This window comes from Hoplias malabaricus, chromosome Y (genome assembly GCF_029633855.1).
Source record: "Hoplias malabaricus isolate fHopMal1 chromosome Y, fHopMal1.hap1, whole genome shotgun sequence".
NCBI classification, from domain to species: domain Eukaryota; kingdom Metazoa; phylum Chordata; class Actinopteri; order Characiformes; family Erythrinidae; genus Hoplias; species Hoplias malabaricus.
Window position 1 is genome coordinate 80,965,476 of NC_089820.1, and position 18,473 is coordinate 80,983,948.

At 39.6% G+C, this 18,473-nt stretch overlaps 1 protein-coding gene across 3 annotated transcripts; it reads right to left on the bottom strand.

Annotated features, from left to right (window-relative positions):
• Positions 1-1,234: 1,234 nt before the first annotated feature.
• LOC136678198 (fatty acid CoA ligase Acsl3-like) lies at positions 1,235-18,309 on the bottom strand. Of its 3 annotated transcripts, none has more exons than XM_066656146.1 (16): positions 18,180-18,309; positions 14,051-14,579; positions 13,034-13,234; positions 12,411-12,588; positions 11,657-11,766; positions 11,235-11,373; positions 10,569-10,719; positions 10,230-10,353; positions 9,158-9,229; positions 8,864-9,003; positions 8,490-8,662; positions 8,039-8,113; positions 7,708-7,899; positions 7,371-7,485; positions 6,940-7,097; positions 1,235-5,884 (listed from the first exon to the last, which is right to left on the bottom strand). In XM_066656146.1, exons 2-16 carry the CDS (start codon positions 14,198-14,200, stop codon positions 5,727-5,729), a joined length of 2,136 nt encoding a protein of 711 aa, XP_066512243.1. In that variant the 5' UTR covers positions 14,201-14,579; positions 18,180-18,309; the 3' UTR covers positions 1,235-5,726. The 3 variants fall into 3 exon arrangements, with proteins under 3 accessions (XP_066512243.1, XP_066512242.1, XP_066512244.1); XM_066656145.1 differs by having other exon boundaries at positions 18,087-18,305; XM_066656147.1 differs by lacking the exon at positions 18,180-18,309 and adding an exon at positions 17,918-17,996.
• Positions 18,310-18,473: the final 164 nt, after the last annotated feature.

Sequence of the window (18,473 nt, forward strand, 5' to 3'; positions counted from 1 at the left end):
ATATAGCTAATTTAAGTCAGTTGTTACGGTACTCTAAGTGACTGGATAAAGAGCTGCTCGTGGTTTTAATAAATTAGCTGTAGTCGGGAGACTAGCCAGCATTCGGTTCTGAAAGTGCCCCTAATACGGTATCTTTAACGAAATTACTTACCAGGTTAATAATGTTGCTGAATTGTGTGTAGCCAGTGATGTGGTAAGTTCTGTGTTTCTCCTGCGTTAAATGCAAATGATTACACTAGCAGTTAGCAAACGCTGCCTGAGGCTCTTAACATGAAAACTAGCACTTCGTCTTAAACGTAGTGGTAAAGCACCTAAACACGGCCGGTTAGCTCAGTTGGTTAGAGCGTGGTGCTAATAACGCCAAGGTCGCGGGTTCGATCCCCGTACGGGCCACTTTCCGTTTTTCACATTGTTCTTTAATTCTTACTCTGCGGAGATACCCCAAAACACAACATACATTACTTTATTAGGTTTGTAGACTTATAATAATCCAGTTTAAGCTTTTATTTTAAAGTGCCCCAATCTAGACCCTGATGCTGCACCATACTTTTATAAGAAGGTTATAAAGCCCCAGGTTCATTCGGTTATGGAGCTGCATTCTCTGGAGTAATGGAGCATCATTCAGTATTTCTTAATAAATTATGTTCTGTTGATCTAGAGCGGATCATTCACAACATCAGTACTTAAAGCAGCTAATGGTTAAGTCACTGAATGCAATCAAAACCTCACAGCAATGTTCCAACATTTTATAGTAAAATACTTATTAATACTCTACAGTTCTGTGGGATACTTTTAGAAATTTTACTTGCCATCTTCATCTTTTTTTGCTGCTTAATCCATTTCAGGGTCACGGTTATATTTCTTGTAATTTTTATTTTATTTTAAACACTTTTTTTTTTACTTATACTTAAAAAAAAAAAAAAACTTAGATTAATCCTACACGTTTATAATTTGTAATTGTTAGGATACAGGTGCAGTTAATATATTCAGATGAATTACAAATGCCTTACACTTATGGACTACAAGCTTGATACGAGTTAAAAACCCATAACACAATCCTTACACCCAGAGAGTATTTGATATTGGACTCCTCTAGCTTCTCTGAAAACATTGATCAAACGATTTTAGAGAAGCTAGAAATGTCGAAATGTTCAGATGGCCCCATTCATTGCAGCAATATTAGTCATCAACACCGAATGAAACAACCCTTAGAATAGTCACAAACCTTTATTCTTAAAGACACAGAAATTTTCAAGGCCAATTTCCAAATAAATAAAAGTAGGACACGTTTATTGTAGCCTCACAAGGCGTAAATTCCACTCACACCAAGGAGATAAGACCCTAAAAATGATCAATACATAAAAAACGAGTAAATACATTGAAAGGAGGTAATACATGATAACAACAGAATGGATTTATTTGTCCCTGGAAAAAAAAAAGAGCATAACATATTTACAGTTTGTTTGATAAAAGGAGTGTATATTATGCCAACCAACATCTGTCATTTCAGTTCATTCAGATGGCTGTCAGGAACAGGCAGGCAGTGAAATCCCTCTCGTCAACAGAGCCGATTTACAGCTGGTCTTCTCTCTTTGAAGTGTAAACACGTGATTAGTTCAGTTTTTAGAATTAGTCCATGATCTGAAGTGAAGTTTCACACATTTGCTTTGGATGACCACAAGCTGGTTGCTTGTGAGCTTAAAAATAAAACGTGATGCAGGGCAAACACATCATAGGCGGTCTTTGCTCAAGCTTCCACCGCACCTAATCACATTCATGGGTTTATACAAAATATCAAAATATAAAGTATCAACCATGAAAGGGGAAGCAATGTTGGAGGTCCTGAGCTAAATCTGACTAAAGTGGGCTGGTTGTTGCAGAAATCGGATCCAAACAACCCACAAAACCAACAGAGTAGAGCACGGTCCACTGAATTCTCAACACTTGCTAAATAGAAAAATTATTCTTCATCACAAAGGTATCCAGCTCATTCAACAGTGTTATCATTTCTGTGCTTTGTCAGAAATGTAACCATTGACAGTTGATGGAAAATTCACCAAAGCAGTTTATTTAAAATGTTTGTCTGTTTAATATTTGGTCACATTAAGTTATATCAAATATAAAGTACCGGTTATCAGATTTGTTTTAGCTTCAGGCACACAATCCTGTCAAATAACACAGGACTTAAAAATGGAGTGTTTGGAATTGTTTTGGCCAACCGTTAGCATTTCAGCTAATTTCTAGCAAACATAGATACCATAGTTTTGCTACCAAAAGGCAGGCAACAGCCTTGAGTCCCACCAGGAATTGTTTGGAACAGTCCCAAAACCGTTTTGGTCTACGATAAATTGGACGCAATAGAAAAGCAACAGGAAATGATTGAAGGCAAGCTAATGTAAGACAAGTCTCCATCAGTTCAAAGGCAAGAGAACTGAGAAGTAACACTTCTGAACCCCAAACTGAAGTAGATGTAGAATCAGTTAAACAGAGCAACAGTCAGAAGCAATACACAGTGCTAAGCAGAGGTGAGGAAAACTGGGTAAAATGTTTTTTTGAAATTGTTTAGAAGTTCACCATTGACGTCCTCTGGTTTAATACAACACTATGACTATAACATAGCCAATTAGAGCAAGTGGAAATGCTTACGAGGTCTACCCTACCAAGACCAAAACACCACCTTTACGCATGCCACAATGATAAGTGCTACAAATGAATAGTTACAGAAATATATATCATTTTAAAATGGTCACTGTTCAGTGTATAAATCTGTTATTTGTTGAACCCTACGACCACAGCATGTTTGGTTTCTAATTTCGGAAGTTTGGTCACTGGAATCTGAATACACCTCTACCACAATTTGTACTGAAGTTTTACTAGTTTCCATGTTTTGAACCATGCAAAATGATCACTGAATTTAAATGAAGTGAGCAGTACATTTTAGTGCAATCCTTTCTAAGGATTCACACGTATCTAACGTATGAAGACACAGGTTCCTCTCTGGCTTAGAGGGAGTGATCTAAACATTCATGCTCCTCGGGTCAAAAGTGTGCATTTCTAAGTACAGATACTTATTGCACATTCATTTTATTCTTTGTCGATGACTATAATTACTACCTAGAACTATGACAATATCAAGATATAATATAAAAAAAAAGGCTTCCATCATCATCATCATCATCATCCGGAGCCTGAACTAATTCTTGGTCTCTACAAGGCATTTAACTACATTAACCTGTCACTCTTCGCTCCCTTGTAAACATCCATGCAATATACCGGTAGGTAGACGTCTTAGGAATTTCTGCTATTGTTAAAAGAAAAAAGGCTTGATATTTACATAGATTTAAAGCAATATATATATATATATATATATATGTATTTCCTGTATAGTATTGTAGTATTGTTCCCTGGTCTATAAATTCCAGGTACTTAAGAGGAGAAGGCTTATGGAGGGGTCAAGTGGGAGCAGATGTAAGAACATACACACTATCTTTGATTCAAGTTAGACTACTCAGTGTAGAATATAAGGATGAGATACAAAACACCCACACCCGTGCAGACAAGCACGGATACACACACACACATTAATAAGTTGGAGTGAATATTTAACTTGCTGGTATAGAAGTTATCAACACTCGCTTCTTGATTCTCTCTATTGTACTAACTCCAACATGGCAGTCATTTTAGATCCTGGCTGACCCTCCAGAGCTCTGGCCATAAATGTTTTTTTTTTTTTTTTTGTAGATAAATATGGCCAAGTTAGACAAACCAAACGAGAAAAAAACAAATCCCCACACACAGTTCAGCTCTGGTCAAAATACACAACTACTCAACACTAGGTTTGTGAAGCGGTAGTTGAGTATTTGGTTAACTGATCTACTGGGCCGGATTCAAATGCTAAAAATATTGTTTGATTAAACATTTCCAGTAAAAATATATATCTACACATGCTGAGAAATGCCAAGTTTGTTTTACAGTTGGAAGAACATTTAGTAATGTGGGTTGTGCTGCGTTCCAAATCCCAGAGTAAGTTTATATGATGAGTTAAATTGGGTATTCAAGGAGAACTCAATATCATTGGAATGTCTAGTACATTACGGAATTAGATTTGTGTCAAAACTATTGAATGTACTCACTCCCTTCTGTCCCTTTGGTTAACCAGTAACCATTCATGACACCAAATGCTGGAAAGCACTCTAAATAGTCTCTAAATAGTCAGATTCATGAATGGTCTTGAGTGCCTAGGCTCAAGTGGGGGAAGAAAAAGGGATCCACTAATCCAGGGTTAAACTGAGGTCTAAGCATAAGTCTGAACTGCTGTTCTTGCCACATAAACAACAACTTCATTAGCCATAATGCTAACATTAGCAAAAAAGACAGTGTGACTTTTTACACATATACAAAATGTAGGAATTGAAATGAATAATGCACCCTGAATTTAGATTTTTTTGGTATTTTCAAAACAGCTGTGTTACAACTGAATGGAACTTCTTGCCAAGACTCGGTGTGAAGCTTATCTTGCCTGGTTAATTTTGCTACATGAGAATGCATCTACGGACAGAGCACTGATGGGTCAAAATCCCCAAAGCAAAGCGAAAGAACTTTTCACAATTGCTTTTATCATCTTAAAAGGTCAGTTCAACCCACTTGCTACTATGGCTAACAATAAATGGCAGCAACTTGACACGAAAGGCAGCAGTGAACATCACCAGTAATGAGTGGAAGCTAGCAGGGCATAAAAACCAATTAGCTTTTAGCATATCCATTAGCAGGATTCCTGGTTTTCATGCAATGTTAGCTTCCCCACACTGTTAACCATGTTAGCATTTTTAGATAAACAGTCCTTTTAGATTATCATTGCTTTAAATTGGAAAGGGGGTCTTTAGAGTAACTTTAGAGTACATAGCACAATATACAAGCATAATAATACAGTATATTATCATCATCATCTATACCTCATCCCAGAGCAACAGTAAACAGCAATTCTTTGTTAGAAACTTTGGGATAAAGGTAGAACAGGAGTCACAAAGGAGAAGTTTAAGGAAAAAATATACAAACTACCAAGTATGTCATTTGGAAAGAAAGAGCATAAGAGACTTTCACATTCAAATCTCTCAAGGCTTGATTTCAAAAGACACAAGATATTCAATGAATGGAGACAGTACAAACAGACAAGCTAAGAAAAAACAAAACTAACAAAAGCAAACCCAAACAAAGTAAAAGGTTTCCCTGCACAGACCCAAGCCTGCAATTTGAGTCAACCCTACCCTTGTCCTGACATCATCAGCTGGCTCATCCATTCAGTATCCACCATCTCTGAGATCCAAAGTGAGAGGCATAACGTGTCTTCCTCAAAGGATCCACAGGAAAGTGAAGAGTTTAATTGTGGAGGGGTCTTGGCATCTCTGCAATCTTTAATATAAATATGTGCTGCATCTCCAGGAAGTCTCTTCATGCGGGTCATTCTCCTGCCCCCAGAGTGAAACGAGCTGCTGTTATTCATTCTCATCAGACATTCATTGCCCTTTGAGCAGTTGACCAATGGCATTGGCTTTATTTACTTCCTAACCTATGTATTTTTGGAACTTCACTGTAACAAAAATTCAAGTGTTGCTGATTTGATCATAGCAGGTTTTTAGCAATTGTATTGTTGGGGAATATCCTGTAGGCATTTTGGAGTATCATGTCCTAAATCCTCCCCGTCCACCCTTGTTGGCCCGTTTCATTCGTCACTTGCCCCCGTACATCCTCTCGATATCTTCTTGGTAATGTGTTTTGAGTTCTTTGCGTTTGAGCTTGAAGGCATCCGTTACAAGGCCCGTCTCTGGAGTCCATGCCTCTGCGCTGAGGCGAATTTTCTTGGGGATCTCGAAACGCTCTAGTTTAGCTAGAAAGAAAAAAAGCAAACAATGCTGATATACTGTGCCACCACTATTATACACACAATCATCTGTCTGTAACTCTCTCCATCTATATCTATCTACCTAAACACACATACAGTATAAAAGGAATACATATTAAATGTACATTAAGAATACAAAAGTGTATACTGTATTTGGATGTAGTTACAATTTAAATAGTTTTCAGAATACAGATACATTGGTGAAATTAATGGATTACATGAAGGGATCTATTTATTCAACATTCATTCATTCATTCTCTGTAACCCTTATCCAGTTTCAGGGTCACGGTGGGTTCAGAGCCTACCTGGAATCATTGGGCGCAAGGCAGGAACACACCCTGGAGGGGGCGCCAGTCCTTCACAGGGCAACACACACTCACACCTACAGACACTTTTGAGTCGCCAATCCACCTACCAATGTGTGTTTTTGGACTGTGGGAGGAAACTGGAGCACCCGGACGAAACCCACACAGACACAGGGAGAACACACCACACTCCTCACAGACAGTCACCCGGACGAAACCCACACAGACACAGGGAGAACACACCACACTCCTCACAGTCACCCGGAGGAAACCCATGCAGACACAGGGAGAACACACCACACTCCTCACAGACAGTCACCCGGAGGAAACTCACACAGACACAGGGAGAACACACCACACTCCTCACAGACAGTCACCCGGAGGAAACCCACGCAGACACAGGGAGAACACACCACACTCCTCACAGACAGTCACCCGGAGCAGGAATCGAACCCACAACCTCCAGGTCCCTGGAGCTGTGTGACTGCGACACTAACCTGCTGCGCCACCGTGCTTTATTCAACATGTTTATTTATTTTCAAATTAAACTACAGTGGTCATGTATTTCCTAGAAGACCCAGAAATAAAATATATGCAACTTGTCTGCAGTTCTGCTGATCACTCGAGGTCATGGAGCTGTCACGACATAGTTTTGTTTTTAAAATGTAAGGAAATGCTTTATTGCCAGCCATAATTATGGCAAAGCTGACATGTGTGAAATGTGAATGATCTCACCAGTAACAGCAGCGTCAGTGATGATGCGCAGCACCTCCTTCTCCATGTCAGGGTGGTTACAAATGTCCTCCCAGGATCCACGGATTCCCTTCTGTTTGGCCAGAGCAGTCAGCTGCCTCTGATTTGGTACCACAAAGCTGATCACATAGGATTCATCGCTAAGCGGATGGAAGAGAGAGAAAAATATAATCAGGCTCCTGCAAGCATTCTAGTGTACAGTTTATTGTCCATCAGATAATCCCCATAAACTATCAGTGTTGCCAAAAAAAAAAAAAAAAGGATACTCCTTGTATCCATGATCTGAGAGTTAAAGGGCCCATATCTAAATTGTTCTCACTTGATTGTAATGAAAGAGTTTGTGAACAGTGATTTAACAAGTTATCTGTTTTGGATGAAGCATGAAAGCCATGAGTCAGTCTGTGGGGGTTCACCTGTTGGCGTATGCACATATGTTATCGATGAGGGGGCAGTTTTTCAACGCAGCCTCCACTTTCCCCAGAGAAACGTACTCTCCAGCCTGAAGCTTTACCAGGTCCTTTTTACGATCTGTAAACACACAACCCTCGGTTAAAATCGCAGAGATATTATTGATACCATTTTGTGGCCAGTCCACATTGCAGTTTTATAGTTATTTACCAATGTATACCCATAACTCTCATGACAATAACGCCTGAAAAATCCACTTGAACTTTAAATACTGTATATACGGGAAATTAAATAAATGAGGAGTTGTCTGAAATGGATAACCACATGTCTATGTTTTCTCACCAATGATCCTGAGGCAGCCATCAGGCTCAAACTCTCCAATGTCCCCTGTGCAAAACCAGCGCTGACCGTTCCTATCCACAAAGAAGTCCTCTCTGTTCTTTTTCTCATTTTTATAGTAACCCATGGTAACGTTTGGTCCACCAATCAGAATTTCCCCTCGAGGGTTGGGCTTGTCTGTGCTATAGTAACCACCTAAGCAGGAAAAAGAGGAATATAGAAAAGACAATGTAAACTAATATAATTTGAATACTTAACGCAACAATTAAGCACAGATAGCATCGTGTACACCTTTTAAGCCTCTTTTTTCCCTCTGTGTGTTATCAATACTCACCTTCTTCCCAATCCTTCAGCATGAACTCAGAGCAGACAAGAGGAGCTCCAACGCGGCCTGTACTGTAGTCATAAACTATTTATATATAAAAAAATAAATATGTAATTGTTAAAACATTAAAATGTATATATTTATGTATATTATTATATAAAATCTGACATCCAGTTTTCTTATAAAACCAATATATAATTTATTTAGTACTGCTTCTGGTTTTTAAAATTGAGCTTTACACTTTATAGTAGAACACACTGCTGTGAGTTACTGATTGCACTAAGACACAAGTACATAAGTGAGGACTGGTATACTGGTCATTTTGGACCACAAGCAGCATGTCAGAGTTCTACAGCTCGACAGTCTAATGAGTGTGTAGCCAACACTTGGTTATGCGCATGTTGCATTAAGTGTCCCAGTGTAAGCTCCCAAGTCTCACAAAGTACTATGTATATCTTACAATCACTGATGGTTCCAGCTCCGCAGGTCTCTGTGAGGCCATAACCCTGACCCACAGGGCAGCAGAAACAGATGTTCATGAAGCGCTGCGTAGCTGCAGAGAGTGGAGCTCCTCCTGACAGCAAGACTCGCATATGTCCACCCAACAATGATCGCACCCTCCTGAACACCAGACTGCAAATTCAAAATTCAAAAGTAAGAAGTCTTTCCTGTATTTGCGTAAATAAAAAAAAATGCAGTTCGCAAATAATACCTTCTATATTTGTCATTACAGTAAAAGGCTAAATAATTTACAGTAGCTTGACTATTCGACACTTATTCCACTGCTTTGTCTATAGTAAAGCTAATGTCATTGCTTGTGCGAGGAACACATACTTGTCACAAAGCGGTGTGCCATATCCTCTAGAGATTTGCTCCATCTTATAGTTGTAGGCCAGCACAAAGAGAGTCTTCTGTACTCGACTCATCTCATCCACTTTAGTCATCACATTCTTATAGATACGATCCATGATCTCCTACAGAGAGAGAAGAAGGGTGAGTAAGAGGCAAGCAGAGAGAGAGAGAGAGAGATCAAGTGGAAAAGATAGATATGCAGAATAGAGGAGAATATTAACAAGGTTTTTTTCACAGGGAAGAGTGTGTGTTTACTTTGTACATGTGCACACTCACCGGGACAGCTGCCATCAGTGTTGGCCTAAGGACACTGGTGTCTCCTTTGCTGCCTTTTTTAATTTTGGTAGACTGCAGGAGAGGACAAAAATAACATTCTAATGCAAGCAGAGAGAACAACAGTCGTCTGTACCGAGCTATCAGTGAAGCCATTGAGCATTCATTGGTTGAGTAGCCAGCTTTTAGAACTTTGGAGTCTTTTAAAGTGGTGGTTTGGCAGAAAAATCTAATTTACATAATTTTTTCCTTTTCCCAAATGTTAGTCTTTAAAAAATGTACAAAGCTACAGACAGGCTTCAAGATGGCTGATACTAATGTTTTTGATATAGGATGCACTTTTATCCATTTTTAAAGTTAACTGTATGTTATACAGGGCGGCTCCAGGTGACTGTCTGAGGAGTGTGGTGTGTTTTCCCTGTGTCTGCGTGGGTTTCCTCCGGGTGACTGTCTGTGAGGAGTGTGGTGTGTTTTCCCTGCGTCTGCATGGGTTTCCTCCGGGTGACTGTCTGTGAGGAGTGTGGTGTGTTTTCCCTGCGTCTGCATGGGTTTCCTCCGGGTGACTGTCTGTGAGGAGTGTGGTGTGTTCTCCCTGTGTCCGCGTGGGTTTCCACGGGGTGCTTTGGTTTCCTCCCACAGTCCAAAAGCACACGTTGGTAGGTGAATTGGCGACTCAAAAGTGTCCGTAGGTGTGAGTGAATATGTGTGTGTGTCTGTGTTGCCCTGTGAAGGACTGGCGTGTATTCCCAGGGTGTATTCCCACCTTGCGCCCAATGACCCTGAACTGGATAAGCACTTATAGATAATGAATGAATGTATGTTATACAGTGACAAAAATGTATCTGAAAGTCTGCTAAAGATTATTTAACATGACACAGACAACTGGGTATTGACATTAAGTGCATGATTTCTTCCATTACGTTTTGGCTGCATTAGATTTGTAGCGTAAGTGCAAAGAAGAACAAAAACTTGTACCACCAAATGTCTTTGCTGCTTAAAGAAGAAAAAAAAAAAACATGTGTTTTGTCAGTCCTGTTGTGAGTAGTTCCTCTTTTAAGAATGTGGGCATGTTTACCTGGTCAGCAAGTGTCTGTGGTGAGGAGTATCCAATTCGGCAGCCATGAGATACACACACAAGCTCAGCGCTGAGCTCCAGCACATGGGCCAGTGGCAGGTAGCCAATATAGGTGTCATTCTCACTGTCAAAGTACAAAAATAACATATGCATTTAATATACGCTCCAACAAAATCTACAACATTTACTACATACCTGCTATTAGCTACCTAGTATTACACATGCAATTTAGGACCCTTTTAAGGCCCCTTAAAAAGCCTTATACACAACAGATTGGGTTCTGTATACAACCACTTTAAATAGAGGGAATGAGACACTAATGAAGGAATGCATTCTTACTCCAGACCAGGGATGCGTTCAGCCATGCCAGTTACTCCAGCAATTATGTTGCTATGGGAGATCATGACTCCTTTTGGGATACCAGTGGAGCCACTGGTATACATGATCACAGCAATGTCAGAGGGAAGAGGCTGTCTCCTTTGCACGGCCACTAGAGAGATGGAGCAGTTGAGAAGTGATGGGTGAGATTCATAGGTATGAGAATATGACAGTTTCAGTACACAGTGCCCCTTGTAATGTTTGAAACAAACTGGAAAAGCCTTTTCTACTCATGCCTATTCCAAGTGCTGAAGAAAGATCGAACTAGAGGACTAGCACCTAAATAAGAAGAGCTGAAGATGGCTACATTACAAACCTAGGACAGCAAAACTGGAGAAGATACTCTTGAAGCTACTGATGTCTCTAATTCACAGATTTCAAGCTGCCATTATATGCAAAGGATATTCAACAAGTAGCAATTATGACTCATACTGCACAAGATGCTGTGGAGTATCAAGGCAAAAAAATATTGGTCTCAGACATTACGTAGGGCACGTTATGTACCTTTCTCAGCCCAAAATAAATAAAAAATAAAAAATCCAGTTTCTCCTGACTTCAGTGATATGCCAGTCCCATGCAAATTACAGTGAGAAATTACTGGTCAAGATTTGAAGTCAAAAGACTTACTGTTTTCACTCTTGGCCCCCAGATCCTGCACTGAGGCCATATTGTGTACTTGAATGCTTCTGGGTAATCCAGGCCAGGTGGTGGGTTTATGGTCCACTATGATTATGTGCTGCAGTCTAGGCACATCAAGCAGAATCTCCTGATGAGGAGAGAGGGGACAGAGAATAAATATTACAGATGTCATCTGTTTTGTTTTAAATGCATGAGACAAGTTCATTAAATATAACATGACTGAATGATCATCCATGTCATTCCTCAATTTTCATAGTTCAACATGTACAATATAAGGCTAAAGGTTTGTAGACAGTCCATATAATTAGTAAAATGCACTACTATAAGGTACACCCATTGTGGACACAAATATATTTACACAAAGGTTAAAGCCCTGCTAGCATCCAGTCAGATGAAGAACAATTGCTGACCTTGAGGCGGCTTTGGAGCAAATCTTTACTGGTGATTATGTGAGTGACCTCTGTCTCATTGAGGCCATGAGCAATTGCTGGACCTCCCAGAGTAGAGTATAGAGTGACCACTGCAACAGAAACAGATAATGTACAATGGAAGAGAAAGAAATTAGAGAATCATACATACCATATACATCCACTGCCTACTTTATTAGAAATTACATCTTTGTAGCTCCATCTTGCTCCTACCCAGTTAAAGTTAGTTATTAGTCATAAGTTATTAGTATATGGTCATTATGTAGACTACATTACCTGTAAATGGAAACACAAAGTAGGTGTTTTGATAAAGTAACCATTCATAGATGTGTAATGGAGGTGTTTGTAATAAGGTTCCCACTGTGAGGAAGTATGATGAAGGTGTTTCTAACAAAGTGACCAAACTGTGCAAATATGAATAGGAAAAAAATAAGAGGAAAAAGTGTTTCTCATAATGTTATACCCAAATAAATATATTAACCTGAATAAAATGTGCCTAGATTACACTATCAGGGCAGAGTCGTGGACATCTCCAAAGTCCAGCATTTTAGCTGAGCTTCCAGGAGAGCAGAGCTTTGAAAGACAATATGGAAAATGTTATTGAGTTGACATTCTGCCATCTTTTCATTAACTCAGCAGAAACCCACACAACTGAGATTCTGTATTGATCTACTGAGTGGACTAAGAATAGATGTCTGTAGATGTGTGTGTGTGTGTGTGTAACTGGAGCACTCACCTGGGAAGTTGTACATGAAGCAGGCCTGCGCTGCTATTATCCACTCAGCTCGAGTCTCACAGAAAATAGCAATGTTACACTGGGGCTTCTGACCCAGAGCAGCCAGCCCGCTGCCGAATTTCTGAGCCAGGCGGAATGTTTCTCCATATGACAACCAGTTATATTCACCAAGTATGACCTAGAGGAGAAAGATGAGCTGATTTTAACTTAAATAAATACTGTTCATTATCATTCTCCCTACCCCATTTAATCATTCATTCATGGTGATTCAACTGTGACCTAAATTGTCTGTTGTCATGTTGTTTTGTGTACCATAAAGTAATCCATGTACAGTGACAGTAGAAAATACCAAGTCTTACCTAATAATGGGATACATCAGTAGGATATATCACTAATCTAATATTAGTAAGTAAGCCATATTAGTTATGTCTGCAAAGTAGCTTAAAATTCCACAGCAATGCAACTTCCTGTTTATTATTTCCCCAGGGGGATTACAAATAAACCAAATCCCAGCAGATCCCTGGCAAAAAACAGCCAAAAGCTATAAACCTCCATGTTAACCTCTGATGCAAACACATACACAGTGTAAAGGAGTGTGTGTGTGTGTGTGTCTAGTGTCTCACCTTCTTGAAGACCTTGCCGTTGGGCTGTACTTCATCCTCTTCACAGAGAACCTCCCTGGTGCCAAGACAATCTCTGTCAGGGAAAAGTTTGACTGCGTACTCAAACACTTTATCCAGCGTGTCTACCCCCTCATGTACCCGGGAGACCAGCTGCTGTTGGCTGTTCACTGCCCGGTATGGCCCCGCTGGACGACCACTTACCTAGCAAAGTAAAGACAGGATGTAAATACGTTACAGCAAAGTATAAACATTTACACATCACTACAGGTTTTAAATGTTTCATCTATGAAAAGCTCCAAGAGATTTGAACAGCTCAAAAGCATCAAATATTAAGACAGCCGAGACTAGAACCCCTAAGGCGCACTAAAAATACTCAAGCAAGAGTGCTATGACAACCGCTTCTTTTTAGCATAATCTAGGACAGCTCTGCTCTGAAAGGCATGGGCTACTTAATAATCCTCAAAGTCCTTTCCATTTGGTAAAAATTATTCAGCACTACACTTCTACACTTAAATGGTGTGAGAGGTTGATTTTGCCTAAAGTATGATAGGGTCGAATTGTTGGGAGATCACTGGTTTGATCCCAAGAGGTGCCTTTGCCATCCACATGTCCTTAGAAATCTCTCGGGAGGGGGGGTGATAGCCCCATCATTCTCTTTATCACAAGTGTTGGCGTCTGCCAGCTGAAAGGACAGACGTAGGCACTCTGCTGATACATCACCAGACTGTCCCATGCACTGGACGAGAGTGCAGTGTGAAAAGTAGCTGTGATTAATATCATATGTCTCAAGGGAAGCACAGGCTTGTATTCATCTTACAGTATTTGGTGGCACTGTGTGTGATAGACTGTGCTAAGCTTACAGGCTGAAACTGGTGACTACTAATGATTGGGTAAAATTCTGTATATAACAATAACCACAAGTATGTCAAGCAAAGAATGTGTAAAAATAAATAAATAAATAATCGTAAGTCTTAATTCTTCATTAGCCTCTGGTTTTTCAGAAACTGTAATACTCACAGAGCATGCTTTGATGCGTTTGGCACGTGCCTGGTTGGCACCAGCGCCAGACAAAAAGTACCAGGGGATGAAGGTGATGACCGAATAGACCCACACCACGGAACGAAAAACATGCAGGATGATTGGGGGCACATCCTCCTTAAGCTTCATCCTGATGGTGGAGGACAGAGAGAACGAGACAGAACAAAATAGTCCCACTCCTTCTCTCTGAGTGAAGTGGAGCTGGTTTTGTTTTCAGAGTAGTTGGTTCCTCTTTCTGCTCGGTTTGTTGTGGCGTCTCCCGCTTGTCTCCTTTCTCTGCGTCAGACAAAATTATCCTCTTGTGATATGTTTTACCCCAAAACTTGTCCTTGAATGCTTGAAACTTGGCCTTTCCTCTCTGGAGTTCTTCAGGTACCGTTAAACTTCCTTCCCACTCTCTGATGTGCCAGCTGACACTGCAATTTCCTGTTTCCTCTTCCTTTTCCCACTTTGCCACTTTCTACATTCACAACATGGGAAAACTGCTGGCAACCAAATATCAGTGTTCCTAAGGAAACAGGGAAAGGCATTTGGAAAATTTAGGCCTATTCTCATCAATAGTCAAAGTGATGATCCACAAAATTAACTCAGACATCTGTGCTGAAAGATACTGAATATTTAAACGAATGTTTCTTACAAAATCAAGGCTCTGACTAGGAACTATGTTAACATACTATCTTAACTTACAGCACTGTTAACACTATGTTGGAACTGTGTACAAGAGCATTAGTGTGGCAAGATACTGTTGTTAGAGGATTACTTCCAGATCGTAAATGGTGCTCTACGATATTGGATGGTGCTCTAACAGACCAATAAATTTTGTTCCACTGTTCAACAGGTCAAAGCTTGAAGGCTTCATTCATGCCATTGTAGAATAGATACTAAGTTATAATTGACATAGTATAAAACTACAATAACTACTTCATTTTTATAACTAACATTGTCAAAGATGTAGAAAAAAAGTGAAAGAAAGAATGTATTACAATACCTCCCAGCCTTAAACTAACTTTGGAAAAAGCTGCAGCATTTTCCCTCTAATAGTTTCTTAACAGCCGTAGGCATGGAATGTTACAAGCTGATGAGAAGTGAAAGCACACACTAGGCCGGCACCTGGGGAAAAGTCTGCTTTACTCCAACAGTAATCATAGTAAGTGCTGTCTAGTTCTCTCTAAAACCTCTTCACAACAGCAATATAGCAGAAACAGTGTTAAAAGACAACTTTAAACATTGGTCATGTATAGTCATATACTTAGTAGCAATCTAGGAAAATGAAACCATATAAGTACATTGTCCGCACATGACACGTGTCCAAATGTATCTTGACAGCTGTTACTACTGCATTCACTTTAATGTGTAGAAATGAACACTTTTCATCAGGAGTAGCGTCTTAAATAGGTAAACAAAGCAAACAAAGCAAACACAACTAAAATCTTTATAGAAAAGCGTTACAAATATTATCAGAAATTATGGAACAGTTTCACGAGCCCAAGCTCAACATGCCTAATGCCAAATGTCAGATGTTAGGGGAATGTAAAGCCCCATAGCATTGGAAGTTACTGAATAGAATGTTGGAGCACCATCCAATACCTTTGGGATGAGCAGGAATCTTGTTTATGAAAAAGATAAGAGTTACAATAAAATTCTTCTGATTGATTGTAATTAAATATGAGAGAGAGAGAGAGAGAGAGAGAGACTGTACATACATCATTCATAAAACATCCTCATTTGTTATGACAGGTCCTTATCTTTGGCTCACAATGACAAACTATTCTAATCCACAGAAGGCCCACTGTTTAAAGTGCAAATCTAAAACAAGCCCTTTATTATTTCATACTGTTCATACATGTTCACTCTCAGTAACTTATAACTTAATATATGGTTGTTTTGCTGGTAATTGTGGACTATTTCCGGTGAACATCTGTACATATTTACACACTGTAAAGACAGTATTTTAAACTATGTACGAAAAATTAAAAACAATAATTGTGTTTTTCTGTGACCATTTACACAGACACTTTTTCACAATTTTACAATGATTTTGTGAAAACTAGGATCTAGCAGAACCACATGAACCAAAACTACAACACTAGATAATATTAACACTCTTAATTTTAAATTAAGAAATCAGAAGTTTATTGGCTGACGACAGTGAGCAATTTCTGTTCAGCGTGGACAGGCAAAGACACGCCCTCTCACCTGTTGTGGAATGAATTACCAGATGATTATTTCCCATCATCCAGCCCTGCATATAAACGAACATGAAAGACTGGTCTATCCTCTCTGTGTTTCGACTAAGCCTGGGTGGGGAGCACTCTTCTCCCTAAAAACCTAACTTGAGATACACTGGGTGGCTGTTGATAGACCTGAGGCTTACAGGGCAGGTGAAACTGGTTGCAACATTCACAAAAGTCAGCACTTTTGCCAAGTCATGCTACATTTTTGTGGAGTAATGTGATGCTGCCTCCGAGAGTTGGCTTCCCATCTGGAGCATACGCCACACTGCACAGCTATGAATGGTTCTCAATAAATAATGAGCTTAATCATGTGTGTTGGGACAAAGAGAACACTGAACTGTACTGTAATGTGCTGCAATACAGCACTCTAAAAATAATATGTAAAGCAGGTCCTTTTGTCACCTTGTAGTATACAACGTGCTGATGCAGTGTGAAAAATACTGTTCAGTGAAAAACAAGTGTTAGACCTTGTAAACATGCCCATGTGATTTTTAAACATTTTTAGTACTCTAAAACAGAAATGAAATGTTAAGGGTTTAGGCAAAGACCAATAGTGGACCTCAATGTGTTGAAAACCCTCAAAAGTATATATTATTCGAGAAAACATAAAAGTATCAGATTTATAGACTTTGTGTTACAAAAACCAGTTATATTTGGACTAGTACTTAAGTGAAATATAATTAACGCTGTATTTATGTTGCTATTTAATAAATACTAAAGTAACTCAACCAACATTTAACTAGCTAGGTATGTGTAAGTTATATTTAAAAAAAAACAAATGCAAATTTCAAAAGAAATATTCAAAGTAACAATATCAATGCTTATATTAACTTCTGTTATGTACAATTAATAACTTGTACACGATATATAAGCTATTTTCTTTGGTGTTCAGATGGTCACAATGATGCTAGTCAGTCATGTTGACACTAGCTAGCCGGCGAGAGTTAGCCAAGTTCGAGTTCCAAATGGCTACGTACTCCCTCTATAGTGAACTGCGGAGGTAGTAATACAATGATTTCTACACCCAAAAAAATAGCAAAACAGCTTATAAACAACTTTTTCTCTGACATACAATGCGGTGTTTGTATGAAAAAGCCATTATTTTCTAACGCGAGAAAGGAAGCACGAGCAACGAACTTAAACCGAAAGCAGCTCGGATGCTAGCTAACGCGGGCTATGTTGTTTTATATGGTTATAATTGATCACACATCATATGACTATAATTATTTAGCTAGTAAACTGGCATGAGGCAAACAAAGGATGGCTGTATGTTTTCTTTTTGTTTGTGCAAATTTATATATTTCCGTATCGCTGTAGCAATCTTTGCAAGATAGCAATCAGAAATTCGTGCTATATCTGTTAGATATTTCTGCGTGCTAATCTCTATTTCTGGATCTTGCATGGGTGATGAGAGTGTTATTTTCAAGTATCCACGCAGGTAAAGCCGGTTGAACTGAATAAACCCTGTCACCGCAGTAAACACAAGTTGAATCTGATTAAGATGTCAACATCTCACTCAAGTCATTCGCTCATGACCATGGGCTACAATGCAACGCGGTCATCTGGCAGCGAAGATAGCAACAACTGATACTTAGACAGACAGCACACATACCATACATTCCCACAGGCTATGGGTGAGAGGATGGGGGAAAATCCCTTTTTTAACGTAATCACACCCCTATTTATGGCACTCGCAGACGTGGATAACGCAGCTAAATAAAGCACGCGTTACAATCCCACGCACATCTGCACCGCCGCCGCTGAAGACAATGAGCGCTCACCTTATCTTGGCTGATTCCCCGCGCTGTCTTGTGTTTCTGGAGAATATAGGGGGAACTAACAGAGCTTTAATGCTGTCTCTAGAAGAAACCTACCATGTTCTAAGACGCGAAATAATAGGCGAATATATTTCACGCAGAGTATCTTTTCTGGGTCGAGCCGTTTTCGTTTTTCTGTCGCCGGCCCTTGACATCGGCCCGGAAAGCGTTGTGAAGACGGAGGTCGTTTCTTGCGATTTGATTGGCTCTCCCAAGGTGGCGCGTGCTGGATGCTGCTGTGACGTCACAAAGGTTACTCTCGGCCATCCTCGTGGTGGTCACTTTAGTGTGTCCTCCATTCACCCAAAATAGTTGATATACTTTCAATTTTAACACGTGGGACGGCTGAAT